The sequence below is a fragment of the Rhinoderma darwinii genome, chromosome 1 (assembly GCF_050947455.1).
Source record: "Rhinoderma darwinii isolate aRhiDar2 chromosome 1, aRhiDar2.hap1, whole genome shotgun sequence".
NCBI classification, from domain to species: domain Eukaryota; kingdom Metazoa; phylum Chordata; class Amphibia; order Anura; family Rhinodermatidae; genus Rhinoderma; species Rhinoderma darwinii.
The window spans coordinates 11,847,503-11,865,679 of record NC_134687.1 but is presented as its reverse complement, the minus strand read 5'-3'; the positions used below and the strand labels follow the sequence as shown (position 1 = coordinate 11,865,679).

At 44.9% G+C, this 18,177-nt stretch overlaps 1 protein-coding gene across 3 annotated transcripts in view; it reads left to right on the top strand.

Annotated features, from left to right (window-relative positions):
• The first annotated feature begins 6,317 nt into the window (after positions 1-6,317).
• DDRGK1 (DDRGK domain containing 1) overlaps positions 6,318-18,177 on the top strand; it is a 41,016-nt gene continuing 29,156 nt past the window's right edge. For 2 of the 3 annotated variants that reach the window (XM_075855754.1, XM_075855747.1), the window contains exons 1-4: positions 6,318-6,428; positions 8,968-9,114; positions 16,423-16,559; positions 17,218-17,319. In XM_075855754.1, coding sequence (XP_075711869.1) covers positions 6,341-6,428; positions 8,968-9,114; positions 16,423-16,559; positions 17,218-17,319 — 474 coding nt within the window. In that variant the 5' untranslated portion in view covers positions 6,318-6,340. The remainder of the gene's footprint in view (positions 6,429-8,967; positions 9,115-16,422; positions 16,560-17,217; positions 17,320-18,177) is intronic. The other variant, XM_075855763.1, reaches the window with a different exon arrangement.

Here is an 18,177-nt window from a genome sequence, read left to right as displayed (position 1 = left end):
GGGTACTTTATGGCAGTATTGTGTGGGTACTGTATGGCAGTATTATGGACACTGTATGGCACTATTATGTGGGTACTGTATGGCAGTATTATGGACACTGTATGGCAGTATTATGGACACTGTATGGCAGTATTATGACACTATGTGGGTACTGTATGGCAGTATCATGGACACTGTATGGCACTATTATGTGGGTACTGTATGGCAGTATTATGGACACTGTATGGCAGTATTATGACACTATGTGGGTACTGTATGGCAGTATTATGGGGGAAGTGTATGGTTATACGATTTGGGCTTTCTTAATGGCATTATGTGGGTAGTGTATGGCAGTATTATGGGCACTGTATGGCAGTGTTATGGCACTATTTAGGCACTGTATGGTAGTATTACAAGGGTAGTGTATAGTTCTTTGATTTGGGCTTTCTTGTTACATGGAAACTGTACAGCAGTAATATGTGTACATTGTATGGCACGGTTACTTTGATACTGTACTGTATGTAATTATTATGTGGGCACTGTGTGGCAGTATTATACATATGGCATTATTATGTAGGCACTGTATGTCAGCATGAATAGCATGGGTAATAGGTAATGCTATGGCAGTATTATGAGGGTAATGCCATCTATAGGTGACTTCCCTGTAAGTCATTGTCCGAACCTTGTAACATGACCAGTGATATCAGCCCAACCAGAGACACCAATCTGCAGGCGTCTATTACACACATATTCTCCCGGGTAGCATTGCCCTAGCTGGAGAACCTGCACCTTCCAGGAGGGAAATGTAATGTATGTAACCGTTATCTGAATCTCTGTCTGGTTATATGTGGGCACTATATGGCAGTGTTATATTGGCACTGTATGGCATTATTATTTAGCTCTACATTCTAGAATTATATGGACAATGCTAGTTGAGGTCTTTTTACATGTAATAACTACATGAACTATTTTATTTTGTAGAAGATTTGGGGTATTTTGGTGTCTGAGGAGGGTAAAGTGTCTCACATGCCCACCAAGTGGTGCCATTTATCATGCCCCATGAGCCATTCTGATAGATTTTGAGCAAATTGACCAATTTTTCTGACCAAGAGGTGGTATACGGAAGAGATAATTGTCTGTATGGCGGTTTTATTAGACATTGTGCAGCAGAATGATGTATTGTATGCATTGTTATTATGTGGGCACTGTATGGCGCTGTATGTTGGTATTATTTCTGCTCTGTTTATGACTTATTTATTGGAGGTTCCTGATATTAATTGATTAACCCTTACATGCTGTATTATTTTCTGAGTAGTGATTTATGACGATATTGGTGCCACAATTTACATTGTGTATGCCAGATATTAGACATGGATCCAATTGGCATTGATGCTGTTGCCACACATGTAATATCCCCTGATGTCCTCAGTACTGCAGATAAGTGACATAAAGCCAGTGGGGTAGCTATAGGGGTCGCAGCGGTCACAGTTGCGACCGGGCCCCTAAGCCTGGGGGGCCCACAGGCCCCTATTGCCATACAGCATGCTTGTTAAATACATTTTATGTGCCGTGAAGCCGGCACTTCCTGGTTACGGTCACATGGTACACTTTGTGTACCATGTGACTGTGTTGTCACGTGACACGTCTTCCAGCCAGTTCAGTGGAAGAGCCGGTGCGGAGGACTCCAGGTGAGCTGCAGACTCTGTAATGTAATGTATTGTGTTGTGTTGTGTTGTAATGTAATGTATTGTGTTGTAATGTAATGTAATGTAATGTATTGTAATGTAATGTATTGTGTTGCCTTGTAATATATTGTGTTGTGTTGTCTTGTATTGTGTTGTATTCTGCTGTTTGCGGTGGAGAGGGGGGGACCGTTAAATTACAGCCCCCCCTCATCTCTCCACCTCAAACTGCACAATACAGCAGAGGCGTAGCTAGGTTCTCCAGCACCCGGGGCAAAGATTCAGTTTGGCGCCCCCCCCCCCAACCTCTTTCCCGACATCTCCTTACCCCTCGCCGTGTTTGTTTTCCCCACCAATCGACGTATCATTTCTTTTTATGTAACGCGAGCATAAAATTATTTGTACATTTCACAAGCAATATGGTTCTATACACAACACCAGAACCAAGCTCAGTACATATATACAGCCCCAGAACAAAGCTCACTACATATATACAGCACAAGAACCACGCTCATTACATATATACAGCCCCAGAACAAAGCTCACTACATATATACAGCACAAGAACCACGCTCATTACATATATACAGCCCCAGAAGCAAGCTCATTACATACATACAGCCCCAGAACCAAGCTCGGTACATATATACAGCCCCAGAACAAATACAGCTCAATTTATTGCAACCCCTGCAGTATAGGTGTGTACGGCGTAAAACTACAGCTCCCAGCATGGCCCGAACAATGATAAGGATATGCTGGGAGATGCCGATTCACAAAAAATAAATCCTATCATAATCACACCACCCATCATCTCGCTGCAGATCATACAGTGACTACAGTGCTGATTAGACGCAGAATGAACATTTACATTGAGTGACTCACCGGTGACGTCTCAGATTCTAGTTCTTTCTCTCCATCCGGTCCAGACCTCTATGATGACTTCTCCCGGTCACAGTCCATTTCTGCAGTTTGCTGCTCACTTGTCTTCAGCTTCTCACTTTACCAACATTTGTACACCTATAAATAAATATAAAGTTATCATTATACCACACACTACGCCCCTAAATATAATAGCACCATACACTGCACCTCTAATTATAATAGCACCATACACCGTGTCCCATACACACACACACACACACACACACACACACACACACACACACACACACACACACACACACTGTGCCCCCTGTAGATAGTGCCTGCCATAGAGCCCCTGTAGATAGTGCCTGCCATAGAGCCCCTGTAGATAGTGCCCCCATATAGACCACCCCTGTATATAGTGTCCCACAAATAACTCCCCCTATAGTGCTCTACAGATAGCCCACCCCTGTATATAGCCCCCTGTAGATATAGCCCACCCCTGTATATAGAGCTCTACAGATAGCCCAACCATGTATGTAGCCCCCCTGTAGATATAGCCCACCCCTGTATATAGCCCCCCTGTAGATATAGCCCACCCCTGTATATAGTGCTCCACATATAGTCCACCCCTGTATATAGTGTTTCACAGATAGCCCACCCCTGTATATAGCTCCCCTTGTACATATAGTCCACCCCTGTATATAGTGCTCCACTAGATAGTCCACCCCTGTATATAGTGCTCCACAGATAGCCCACCCTTGTATATAGTATATAGGGGTGGGCTATCTGTGGAGCACTATATACAGGGGTGGACTATATGTACAAGGGGCTATATACAGGGGTGGGCTTTCTGTGGAGAACTATAGGGGGAGCTATTTGTGGGATACTATATACAGGGGTGGGCTATATCTACAGGGGGACTATATACAGGGGTGGGCTATATCTACAGGGGGACTATATCTACAGGGGGACCATATCTACAAGGGGACCATATCTACAGGGGGACCATATCTACAGGGGGACCATATCTACAGGGCTGGGCTATACACAGGGGGGCTATATACAGGGGTGGACTATACACAGGGGGGCTATATACAGGGGTGGGCTATAAAAAGGGGGAATATATCTACAGGGGGCTATATCTACAGGGCTGGGCTATATACAGGGCGACTATATCTACAGGGGGGCTATATACTGGGGTGGGCTATCTATGGGGCACCATATACAGGGGTGGGCTATATCTACAGGGGGCTATATACTATATAGCCCACCCCTGTATATGGTGCTCTATAGACAGCCCACTCCAGTATATAGCCCCCCTGTAGATATAGTCCCCCTGTATATAGCCCCCCTGTAGATATAGTCCCCCTGTATATAGCCCCCCTGTAGATATAATCCCCCTGTATATAGCCCCCCTGTAGATATAATCCCCCTGTATATAGCCCCCCTGTAGATATAATCCCCCTGTATATAGCCCCCCTGTAGATATAGTCCCCCTGTATATAGCCCCCCTGTAGATATAGTCCCCCTGTATATAGCCCCCCTGTAGATATAGTCCCCCTGTAGATATAGTCCCCCTGTAGATATAGTCCCCCTGTAGATATAGTCTCCCTGTATATAGCCCACCCCTGTAGATATAGTCCCCCTGTATATAGCCCCCTTGTAGATATAGTCACCCTGTATATAGCCCCCCTGTAGATATAATCCCCCTGTATATAGCCCACCTGTAGATATAGTCCCCCTGTATATAGCCCCCCTGTAGATATAGTCCCCCTGTATATAGCCCCCCTGTAGATATAGTCCCCCTGTATATAGCCCCCCTGTAGATATAGTCCCCCTGTAGATATAGTCCCCCTGTAGATATAGTCCACCTGTAGATATAGTCCCCCTGTAGATATAGTCCCCCTGTAGATATAGTCCCCCTGTAGATATAGTCCCCCTGTATATAGCCCACCCCTGTAGATATAATCCCCCTGTATATAGCCCACCCCCTGTAGATATAGTCCCCCTGTATATAGCCCAGCCCTGTAGATATAGTCCCCCCGTAGATAAAGTCCCCCGTCCCCCCCCCCGCAGATACAGCCACGCACTTCTATTACAATAAAAAAAATAAAAAAAATTCAAACTCACCTTATTCCCGCTCCCACGCCGTCCGGCAGCCATGGAGACCTGCTCTCTTCCTGCTCTCTTCCTGCTCTCTTCTGCGCAGGTCTCCTGGGGGTTGAACGCGGCGTCTATGAAAGGCGCTGATTGGCTGGGCAGGATGACTTTCCCTGCCAGTCAGTCAGCGCCTTTCATCGATGGAAGCTTCACTGGTACAAAAGGTACCAGTCGCTTCATTCGTGCCCGGTCATTCATTGCTTCTAATTGTACCTGTGTCCTTGCGACACAGGTACAATTATAGTGCAGGAGGAGGGGGCTCTGGCGCCCCCCTCTGAACTGCGCCCGGGGCACGTGCCCCGCTTGCCCCCCCCCCCTAGCTACGCCCCTGAATACAACACAATACATTACAAACTGTGGGTCGCGTCCCCCTGGGTGGTCGTGTGAAGAAATCCGGGGGGGTCGCGAGTCACTCACCGAGGTCCCGGTTCCATTCAATGCTGGAGCAAGGAGCTGACGTCTCCTGGCTCCAGCATTCACTGTTCTCTGAGCGGCTCGACGCAGGCAGGCGGGATGTAGCGACATCATCATAGCGAGTCACTCATAGCACACACCGGAGGAGGCGAAGGATCGTCCACCCGACGTGGGAACGGGGATAGGTAAGTAATTATGCTATTTTTCTATTATGCACATATGGGGGCATTATACTGTATGGGAAGCTCATATGCGGGCATTATACTGTATGGGGGAATTTTACTGTATGGGGAGCTGATATGGGGGCAGCTATGTGGGGCATTATACTGTGGGGCTGATATGGGGAGCATTATACGGTATGGGGCAGTTATGGGGGGGCATTATACTGTATGTGGCATTATACTGTGTGGGGGCATTATACTATGGGGGCTGTTGGGCAAGGCGTCTGGGCATAGGCGCGTGCAGGGGTCTGATGATGATGGTGGTGTTGGGGAGGGGTAGGGGGGCCCAAGCTGAATTCTTGCACCCGGGCCCATGAGCCTTTAGCTACGCCCCTGCATAAAGCACTGATCATTGGGTGGTGGGTGCAGCCTCCCCGCCAACCTAATATGGCTGATAACAGGGAACAATAGTGTCCCTTTAAACAAAGGTTTTTTGTGTTTTTTCAAGAGTTGAGATTTTGTTTTCTAAGTTTTACATGTATTTCATATTGACACTAAAAAAAAGTTGATAGTTTATTTTTTTTCACTTTTTGCAAACATAATCAAATTAAGTTAGAATTCAATATGGGGAAATGTCAAATTTAAATAAAAAAGGATGAGACGCACTAAAAGATTAAAAACAAAACAATAAAAAATAAAAATCGCGCGTCAATGCCAAACAAATAATACACAATATCCAATCCTCTCCCGTCTCATCCTATATTTCTCTACCCACCTCCGAGTACCACAAGACTAACTGAGCGACCAATCAGACTTTGTTAGAGGGGGGGTTTGTTTCAGCGGTAACGTCTCTAATGACTATATTTGTAGAAAGCGCACTAAGAAAAAGGAATCACTTTTATATAAATGTTATTTTATTGAGAACATGTGCTGGATTACGCCAAACTGCACGCACTACACGTAGTTGTATACAATTGTCCCCCCTGTAGTTTTGGTTGCGTCCACGCACAGCGTTGCCGGCTAGTGACGTAGCGCAGTGTATGGGCGGGGCTTGGTACAGTGACGTGTACGATAAGAATGGACGCTGTGCTGTACGGGGTCGCCGCTGCGCTGCTGGTTGTCTTGCTCTACTTTATTACCCGGATTAGAGGGCAGACGGAGCAAGGTGAGCGGGGTCCTAATGCCCCCCACTATACACCCCGGTTGGTGGGACATTTAAGCAGCTCAAATCGCGGTTTAGGAGTGGGCGAACTGTCCCTTTAAATCGTGCCAGTCCAGCCAGCCATGCCCACCTGCCACAGCTGCCTTCCAGTATAGACCCATTACTATGGGATGTCTATGTGCCGAATACAATTGTAGCAAAGTCTCAGCTGTGATAAGTCAATTGTCAATTCTAGGGGTTTTCAGTCTGCAGGATTTAAACGAGACTGGTTTAACCCCTTAATGATGCCAAACCCCTGATCGTGGGTGTTCATGCCGTTAAAATGGAGTTGCGCCGCACGGCGTAAAATAAAAAGGCAGATTTGCTGATTTTTTGTTTGTCACCCCCCCCTCAAATATATATTTTTTAATTTGTGAATAAATTATATGTACCCCAAAACGGTTCCAATTAAGACTCCAACCCGTCCCGCGACAAACATAAAAATGTTCTGGATCTTGAAACGCGGCGACACAAAAATAACTTTTTTTTTTTTTCCATAAAACGTTTTATTTGCGCCAAAATTACTAAAAGTTAAATATAAACGACCGTTATTTGTTATCGCTGATTTCGTAGCGACCCGCAGAATAACGGTAACGTGTCATTTATCGCATGGTGAACGGCTTTAAAAAAACTCCAAAAACAATGACGGAATTACTGTTTTTTTATATATATCCCCCGCAAATAAAAGTTTATAAAAACGAATCGTCAAATTATTTGTACCCCAAAATGGCGCCACTGGAAAGTACAACTAGTTCCGCAAAAAACAAGTCCTCAGACGGCTCATACAGAAAAATAAAAAAGTCATTGCGCCTGGAATGCGACGATAAAAAAAGCTAAAAAAAAAAATGCTTATTTAAAGGGGTATTACACAATTGTGCAAAAGTGATAATTGTCTGATCGCTAGGGGGCCCCACTGATCGCGAGAATGGAGCTCCTGAACCCCCAGATCCTCCTGACTGCGCCCCCGTAGTGAGAAGGACATTGAATGGAGCGCTGTACTTGGCTGTTTCCGTCAGCCCCATAGACATTGAATGGATCGGCAGCGCGCATTCTGAACACCCCGTTCAGGACTCCCGTTCTCGCACTCAGTGGGGGCCCCATCGATCAGAAAATGATCACCTATCTTATAAATTCTGGAAATACCCCTTTAAGGCCCGATATCTACCTTATAGGGGGTAGGAGGCCAGATTTTACAGCTCTGTATTTTTTGGCGCTGTACAACAATGGCAGTGCTGACGATCGTGTAGTCCTGGGTTGGCACCTGGCTGCGGGTGTCAGCTGTGTATTACAGCTAACACCCTGTACTAATGCCCAGAAACAGCGATCACACTGTTTCTGGCTGTTAAACCACTTAGATGCCGCGGTCAGTAGCGACCGTGGCGTTTAAGCCGTTAGAAAAAGGGAGCGGTCCCCTCGAACAGCCCGTCGGCCATGGTTGTCATGGCAACCCGGGGGCCTAATGACGACCTCCAGGACCACTCCTTTCTATCTCTGCCTCTGGCCTGTAAAAATGACAATATACTGCAATCCATTAGTATTATAGTATATTGTACCGGCAGTCCGGCGATCGCTGGTTCAAATCCCCCTAAAGGTCTAATACAAAGTGTAAAAAAAATAATAATAAAGTTTTTAGTAGTAAAAAAAAAATATATTAAAAGTTCAAAAACTCACATTTTTTGAATAAATGAATCTAGAAAATAAACGAAATTGTTATCACCGCGTCCGTAGAAGTGAGTAGTATCACAGCGAACGAATTTAAAACGCCAGAATCGCGTTTTTTTTTGGTCACCTCGCCTCTTAAAAAAATGTAATAAAAGTGTCCAAAAAGTTGGATGTACCAAAAAATGGTACAAATAGAAACGGCAGCTCGTCCCGCAAAAATAAGCCGCGACCGCGCTCAATCCACGGAAAATATAGTAAAATATATATAAATTCGGTATCACCGTAATCGTATTGACCGGCAGAATAAAGTTACGTTGACGTTTTTACCGCACGGTGAAAACCGTAAAAACGAAACCCAAAAAACAATGGAGGAATCGCAGTTTTTTCCAATTCCACCCCACGTAGAATTGTTTTTTAGTTTCCCAGTACATTAAACACTGGTAATCGGAACTACAACTCCTTGTACCCCAAAACGGTATCAATAAAAACCACCTCTCGCCCGCCAAAAACAAGCCCTCAAACGGCGACATTAAAAGGGAGAATAAAAAAAGTTCTGTCTCTTAATGTAACGCAAAAACGGAAAAAAAAAATCCTGCAGGCCTTCACCCCAAAATAGGCTTGGTGCTTAAGGGGTTAAAAAAAAAAAAAGAAAGCTGAGCTCTGATTGGTTGGTATGGACGACAAGGGGGGAGGTTCAGCGTTGTATTTACGCCGCGACTCCGAAGTTTTCCAGTCGTTTTTGGGATCTTTAGTTTAGCGCAGTTCAGTGCGTCGCCGGGGCCGTCGTTTATAGCCTCGTATTGTATTGGTTTTTATTCATGACTTTGCCTTTCGCTTGCAGCCGACCAAGAGCAGCAGCAAAATGTGGCGGCGGCAGCGAGACCACGACCTCTGCCGGAGCAGCGTGCGGATGGAATGCCGAGGAGACGGATGAACCGTAATATGCAGGCGCAGAGAAGAGCACAGCGCATGGAGGAAGAGAGAGAAGGTAGTGTCCGCAGATATTAAATTGCTGTCAGTGAATGGAAATGATTTATCAACATTGTCACAAACGTATACGTTACGGCGCAAAAATGGTGCAAATGGCGTAATAAATGTGATGCAACTCGCCAGACTTGTTACACACGTCATTTCCGTCTCGTGTCTGGCGTACTTTATGTTGTGTGCCAACAAAAATGGCGCACACCGTTAACAAGTTTACCGTATTTTATTAGAAAACTCATGCGGGCATGAGGCCTTACCAAGAGTGTTATCATTCACTGACAGAAAGCTGAGATGTTAAGGAACGATCCATTACGTGGTAAAATGCACCCAGTCTTAAGGGGGTGTCGGGCTTCAGAAAAGGTTATTTTTTGTTTAGTGAATAAGTGGTACAATTTTCCAATATACTTTATACAATTTTCAAGATCTCCGCTTGCTGTCATTAAGTAAGAACTTGAATTTTTTTTTTCCATTGGAACAATAGCCATGATTTTCTTCGATGTAAGTGAACCTGTATTACAGAGCTACGTGAGTTACATGCACAGCATGAAGGCGACCGTATTTTTTCCCACCCGTAAATACTGGCGTAAATACGGGTCCTTGGTCACACGTATTCGACCCGTTTTGCACCAGTATTTACGGACCCGTGCCCGTAAATATGGTTTCGGTGTCACCCGTATTCCACCCGTATTTACGGGCACGTTTTCGATGCAAAATTGCACTGCACTAATCGGCAGCCCCTTCTCTCTATCAGTGCAGGATAGAGAGAAGGGGCAGCCCTTTCCGAGGTAAAAGTAAAAGAAATTCATACTTACCCGGCCGTTGCCTTGGTGACGCGTCCCTCTCGATATCCATCCCGACCTCCCTGGATGACGCGGCAGTCCATGTGACCGCTGCAGCCTGTGATTGGCTGCAGCGGTCACATGGGCTGAAACGTCATCCAGGGATGTCGGGCCGGATGTCGAGAGGGACGCGTCACCAAGGCAACGGCCGGGAGACCGGACTGGAGAAAGCAGGAAGTTCTCGGTAAGTATGAACGTCTTTTATTTTTATTTTTTACAGGTTGCTCTATATTCTGGTCGGAATTCACTGTCCAGGCTGCTGAAACAGTTACTCCCGATCAGTTAACTCTTTCAGCACCCTGGACAGTGACTATTTACTGACGTCGCCTAGCAACGCTGCCGTAATGACGGGTGCACACACGTAGCCACCCGTTATTACGAGAGCTCCATAGACTTCTATGGACTGTCCGTGCCGTTATTACGGCCTGAAATAGGCATGTTCTATCTTTTTCAACGGCACGGGCACCTTCCCGTAAGAAAACGGGAAGGCACCCGTCGCCAATAGAAGTCTATGAGCCCGTTATTACGGGTCGTAATTACGACCCGTAATAACGGAAGTTTTTACGGTCGTGTGCATGAGGCCTTAGGGGATACGGACGTCAGGCAGGGGGTCTCCCATCTGGACCCCCCCTTTATGAGCCAGAACGGAGAGCCACTCTGGTGGACCTGGCATCCATGCATTTGAATGGCTGCCATGTAATTCCATATCCCCCGTCAGCGCTTGCTGCAGGACATATATCTGGCCACGCGTCTATTTATTTATGTTGGTTATTTAGCGCGAATATATTCCGCAGCTCTGTACAGAATTTGTCATCACTGACCGTCCCCGGTCCACAATCCAAATATCCTATCTGTATGTTTTTGGAGAATTCGGAGGTAACACATATAAACGCGGAGGGAACATACAAACGCGGAGGGAACATACAAACACGGAGGGAACATACAAACGCAGGGGGGGGACATACAAACGCGGAGAGAACATACAATCTCCATGCAGATATTGTTCGGACTTGATCCCACGCCACATCGCTGCCCCCGGTATTTCAGCTGATTGCTGAGGGGGGGGGGGGGGGGGGGTTCATACCAGGTCCATGATGATCCTTTGCTGTCTCTTTAAATTGTAATTCCACATATTTTAAGCCCCATGCACACGACCATATTTTTCATCCGTAATTACGGACCCATTCATTTCTATGGGCTGCGGGCACCTTTACGGATAATTACGGATGTGTGTCCGTTCTGTAGAAATGACCCGTAAAGTATAGAACATGTCCTATTCTTGTCCTTAATTACGGCAGGGACTCCCCATAGAGGTCTATAGACGCTTCCGTAATTAAAGACGGCTACCGATGTGCACCCACGCCCGTCCGTAATTCCGGAAGCGTTGCTAGGCGACACCAGGTTGGCAGCTGTTGCACGTCTCTTGGGGTTTTCTCCCTTTTTGTGGATCCCTATATACTGACGCACTACGGACCGTATTTGCGGATACCATTCCGTATATGTCGATACGTTGCGGATGACTACTGATCCGTATTTACGTAGGGATGAAAATACGGTCGTGTGCACGGGGGCCTTACTATTAATCATCTCTGCTTAGTTTTCTGCCTTTCGTCTTGTTAGATTTCAAGCAATCTGGAAGTTCTATCCAAAAACATGTGCCGGATTATCAGAATTTCCTGACTATTGGACACCAAATTAAAAGCGTACCTATCATTTCATAGTCAATAGTGCATGCAAAGGTATTAGATTTTCTCCACTTATCAGAGGCCTCTTCTCTCTATACCTGGTTCTCGCAGTGTTTGCATCTACTCAGAATCTCTGCACTCACTGAAAAACAAGTGTCGCTTCCCATGTTGGGAGCAGATAAGAGCGAAGCTGCACAGAGGCTGTGAGAGGGGGAGAGGGAGCTGCTAGAGCTTGGTCGAGAACAGCACTGCTCAATCATTTCATGTAAAAGTTGTGTACGAGGTCCTTATAGGGGTTTTCCAGGTTCTAACTGCAGCTCTGCTGCTATTCAAGGAATCGGAGCGGACCTGCAGTTCTGCAGCACGGCCGATATGCAATGGTCGGGCTCCATCCATAGCATTAGGCACCACAACATCTGGTGCCCGCAGGCCACCGGAGCGGCTTGTCGGACCCGCACCGATGACATATTGATGACCTATCCGGTGGATAGGTCATCAGCTGTCAGAAGCTGGGCAACCCCTTTAACCTTCTGCTGTGCTTGTGTGAGAGGGGGGTGATCTGCAGACATACCGCCAGCTCTCATACAGATCAGGTGATTGTACAGAGACTGAGAGCACATGGGAGGATCACCAGAATACTGATCACAACCCTCTGCTAGTTTATCAGAGAGTTGTGAACTGAGGGTGCAGTGCTCCTGAGTTCAGGAGACATCATAGCAGCTGGTGCTCGCCCCTTCTGGACCTGAACTCAGGAAATCTGACCATTACAGATGAAGCCTTCAGAGGGAGGACATTGCTGATAAATACATGACACGTTGTGGCCCCTTTAAATCAACAAACATCCCGTCAGTATTTACCCTCCACACCTTCCATAAGAGCACGCACAGCGCGGCTGCAGACCGATAGGGATCCTAACACACGCCAGATCCGCATAGCACCCTCTAGTTTAATCGTTTATGGACATTGTGTAGAGTTCACTGTGCACAAATATACTATAGATTCATACACAAGACCATCAGTAGTAATGTTAGATGCCACTAGGGGGAGCTCATTGTCACCAGATCCTGAATGGCGACCTGAACTCCTATTTGGGCCGACTTTTTCTTAAAGTGCACCAACTAGCCAAGAGGCACATATGGACGGGACTATGTGATGACTCATGGCCAGTAAGCCACCTCAGTCAAATGGAAATTGGAGGCATACTCCGATACAGTAGGGGACCCCTTACTTTGAATTAGGGCCCTATTATTCGACTGAGCATAGAGAACTAATTATGGGGACACAGGGGTTAATTTTCTCTGATCTTTTCCATTTTGGTCTGGATGAGGGGCTGGGGTTTCGATAATGGGGTAGAGCTTGGTATACCCCGGTCTCTTATTGCAAATAAAGCAGTGGGGGAGAGCTCCTGCTGCAGCCAGTTGCCTTACAACCAGAGATGGGTCTGATCTGAGGTTTATTTCAAAATGAAACAGAATATGATCATTGTACAGCAGGAGAATAAGGGAGACTTTATACAGCGGTGAGGAGGCAGCAGCTCCGCTTCTCTCCGTGATTGACAGTAGGGTCGGCACAGTGTACCAGTTCTTAAAGGGGACCACGTCAATTTATGAAGAAAGCCGTAGACTCTACAGACCCGCTTCTCTGTTCCTCTTTTTTCATACCCGGCCTTTTATTCGTGCACAGATCTGGTATCTTGTCGTCTCTGAGCACCAAAACATGTGAAGACAGAGCGGGCGTGGGCGTCCTGAACCAGATCTCGGTTCCACCACACGTGGGAAGTGTTATGGAGCTTATCTCCTGCACTGCAGCAGCCGGGGAGTCACACGTCAGCCCTCGCCGGGTGACACTTCTCAACACTTTTTGAATATTTTTGCAGATCAAGATCAATTTTATCACTTTTTTTTATGTTTAGTTCTTTTTGGGGGTTTAGTTAAAATAGTTGTGACCCAGTTATTGCTCAAATTCCCGCGTTGGAGGAGTTTTATATAGATTTCTATGACTGGTCTCATAATCTGTAAAATCTGATAATCCGGATTAAAGTTGTCACGATACCAGAATTTGGGCTTCGATACCGATACTTCGTGCGATTCTGAATACCAAAACGATACCGGAGGACAGAATAATTTTTATATAAAAACTGTTCATTTGTGAATAATTTTTTTTTTTTTTACGTTTTTTTAATTTTTTTTTTTTTTTTTATTATTGTTACTTTTTAATTTTTTAACTTTTAATATACTGGCATATATCCTTATCTCTATATGCCAGTACATTATCCTGTGTACTGATAGTATACAGGCAGTTATTAGAACTGAGGCCCCATGCACACGGCCGTGCCCGTAATCACGGCCTGCTATTTTCGGGCAGGGCCGCGGACAGACGCCCGCATTTTCGGCCCGTGCTCCTTACAAAGTATGGGAGCACGGTCTGTAAAAAGCATGAACGGGAAGGTGTCCGTGGACAATAGAAGTGAATTAATTGCGGTCCGCAATTACGGACGATTTTTACTGTCGTGTTCATGGGGCCTAAGTATGTCCTAACAGCAGAAAATATGGTCAGACAGCCCTGGGGTCCTTCAATGGACCCTGTGCTGTCTGCCCATATATGGTATGTCCCTTGATCGCGTCACAGGGGTCCCCCTTCTCATTTCCCTCTTGAATGCCGCAGTCAGCTTTGATCATGGCATCTGCGGCTGTGTATTACAGTCATTGCCCCGCTCCTGATCATGCGGGCACCCTTGCACGATCAGTATGATGTGATGCGGCCGTCGCTGCACTAATGAGCGGCATGCACTGAGAACATGGGGGAGCTTCGCAGTGCGCACGCCATATTCTCTGTGCCACAAATATTAAAGAGACACTGTCTCCTCTTCTGATACGTCTGTTTTAGTAAATAATTGTATTCCCTATGAAATATCAATTCTGGAGCATATTTTCTCAGATCTCTATGTTGTTCCATTCCTCTGTTATTCCGCTTAGAAATGTATGAATAAATTGACAAATGGGTGTTGGGGGTGTGTCTCTACACAGACTGGCAATGTCCAATCAGTACTGACAGAGTGAGACTGTGTAGGGACAAGGGGAATGGTAACACCCAGTTGTCTATTCATGCATTTCTAGGAGGAATAATAGAGGAATGTCACAACGTAGAGTAGAAATTAAATGAACTATGTATATGTTGACAGTTGATTGACTGAGTAGGGAGCTGGTTACGTCCAGTTGTCAATTTGTTCATACATTTCTAGGAGGAATAACAGAGGAACGGCGCAATGCAGTTTTTAAAGAAACAATGTATCAGAATTGTTATTTCATGGGGAAACAAATATTTACTAAAACAGACGTGTCAGGAGATGGGACAGATCCTCTTTAACCCCTTCCCTCCACAGCTATTTTTTTTTTTTTCATTTTAGTTTTTTCCTTTCCACAACTTTTTTTAATTTTTCTGTCGACATAGTGATGTGAGGTCTTGTTTTTTGCGGGACGAGTTGTAGCTTTTTACGGAACCATTTAGGGTATGTTCACACGGCCTATTTTCGGCCCGAAAAACGGGCGAAAAATCGGATACAGAACGCCACCAAACATCTGCCCATTGATTTCAATGGGAAAAACGGCGTTCTGTTTCCGATGGGCCGTTTTTTTTATGCGGCCGTTTTTCATTGACTATTGAAAAGAGCTCCAAAAACGGTCGTGAAAATCGTGAGTGGCTTAAAAATCGTCTGAAAATCAGGAGCTGTTTTCCCTTGAAAACTGCTCCGTATTTTCAGACGTTTTTGACTCCGCGTGTGAACATGCCCTTATTGTACCGGATAATGTACTGGGAAGCTGAAAAAAACAACTTTACAGGGTGGAATTTGAATCTTTTTTTGGGTTTCATTTTTACGGCATTTTCGTGCGATAAAAACGTCACATTAACTTTATTCTGCGGCTCAATGCGATTACGGAGATACCAAATTTGTACAGTTTTCTTTTTTTTATATGTTTTATCACTTTAACAAAGAGAAAAACATTTTGTTTATTTTTTTTATATTTATTTTTTACTTTAGGGGAAAACTTTTTTTTTTTTTTTACTTTTAATATTTTTTATTTTTTTTGTATATTACCAAAAACTTTAGTTTTTAACTTTTTTTTTTACATTCTGTGGATAGGTGATAATTGTCAATTCTGGGAATAATAGGAGCGCAAAGATGGCAGAGCAAGAGGCCTTCATCAGGCCCCCAGGTTGCCATGACAACCCCAATGGCAGCCTGCGGTCTAATCGTGTGTGTGGGGGGGGGCATGGGGATGATGGAGGGGGTAGATGCCGCAGTCGCTATTGACAGCGGCATCGAAGTGGTTAAATAGCCGGGATCGGCGTTCAGTATCGTCTATGACATACATCCGACACCGGCCTGGTATGGAGCTCTCTACACCCCCTTCTGGCCATGATGTGTAGTTACATAAAATGTCGGGAAGGGATTAATCCAACATCAACGGGACCAATTAGGTTTTGGATTATCAAATATTCTGGATTATCAGACTATCATAAAAATGTACAATTGTTAAGATGTTTTCTACTTTGATCAGTATCTGGAAAATATAAATGATATTGAGTATAGCAGCAATTATCGCTACCACAAGGGTTTGTACCCAGCTTTCCCGGAGTCCTGAAAAGCTAGCTGCCCAGTTATAAAGCAATACATGAGGGGGAGGGGTATCGCTGGCTATATCGGTAGATCATCTGGTGTTGTGTCGCTGCTGCCGGGGGCTTCTTACCTGTGTTCATCCCCTCTTGGTTTTTTTGGGCATTTTTCAGCAGTGGTGGAGGAAGATCACGATGACGATGATGATGATGATGACGAGGAGTCTCCAGCTATTCAGGTTCCGGGGAAGATTGGAGCCAAAAAACAGAAGAAACTGGAGGAAAAGCAGGCGAGAAAAGCTCAACGTGAGGTACGAAGAGAGTCATAAAAGATTTTGTGAACATATCAGCCATTTCCAAGATCTCTGCTGTCTGTCAGTGAATGGAACATTTTTTCCTTTACGCCCAGAAGCTAAAAACATGTACTGACCGAGTCCAGAATAGAAAAAAAAATTGTTTTTGCTGCTGTGTTAGCTAATAGAGGGTTGTCCAGACTGATAGATTTTTTTGCATCAACAAGTAAACAAAACCCTTTTCCATTCATTGACAGCAAGCAGACATATTTAAAATGTGTCCCAGTACAAAGAAGCTACGTGGATTGATTCTATTTAATACTGCTATTTTTAAGGTTAACTAATGTAGAAAAGTAATTTCAGAGTTTTTTTTGCATTCTACTCTAGTCACATCCAAAGCTGCATTCGGAATTCTGATTGCTGCGACGGGAAAAAAAAAGCTTAGTTAAATTCTTACTGCTCTGTACTGATACTGAACCAATGGGATGGGAGATTCTGCAACCTGATCACTAACATCAGAATTGTGCAGCTTTAGATGTGACTAGTGTATATAGATGTAAAATGATAGTGGAGCTGGCATAACGGAGTGCAGATATTCTGTACACAATCTCTTGTGCGACTGTTGGAAATGTTTATTTTTTTAACTATTCAGGTTTTCTTCTACTTTTTTTAATAGGCAGAAGAAGCCGAAAGAGAAGAACGCAAGAAACAGGACGTGAAACGGGAAGAGGAGAGACGCAAAGATGATGAGCGGGTCCGACTGGAAGAAGAAAAACAGGTCAATTATTAATTTACAGGTGGAATTATAATCATTTTTATGTATTTATTGTTATTATTAGTATTATATATCCCCCCCCCCAACAGATTCACACTAAGGCCGTGTTCACACAGTTTTTTACAGGCAGAAAAATCTGCCTGCACGCTGTTTGCCGTGTTTTTCCGCCGCGGCCATTGAGCACCGCGGGCAAAAAATGCTGCGAAAACTGCTTTCGCTTCCTCCCATTGATGTCAATGTGAGGTCAGAGACGGAAACGCCCGAAGAAAAGGCATGTCGCTTTTTTTTCCCGCAAAATCAATGGGAGGCATTTTCGGCAGTTTTTTGGCGCGGTTCCCGTGTCAAAAAACATGCCAAAAAACTCTGTGTGAACACCCTCTAAGGGTATGTTCATACTGATTTTTTTTGGCGCTGTTTTTGATGCGGAAAAAAAGAAATCCCAAAACGGCTACCATTGATTTCAATGGGAGACGGAGGCGTTTTTTTCTCGCGAGTGTAAAAAAAACACTCGAGAGGAAAAAGAAGCGTCATGCCCTTTCTTCGGGCGTTTCCGTCTCTGACCTCCTGTTGACATCAATGGGAGGCAGAGAAAGCGGTTTTCGCAGCGTTTTTTTTTTGCCTGCGGCGCTCAATGGCTGTGGCTGAAATACATGGCGCAAAGTGTTCTGCCGGTAGGTTAAAATCTGCATCAACATTCCTGAAAGAATGTTGAAGGAGATTTTTCCACCTGCAAAAAAAACTCTGTGTGAACAGGGCCCAAAGGTAGAAATGACACAAAAACTAAATAAAAAAATATCCCAGCACTTCCTCCCTTTATCTCCTTCTCTCCTTTGATTCTATTTTGCTATTTCTGTCTTAATA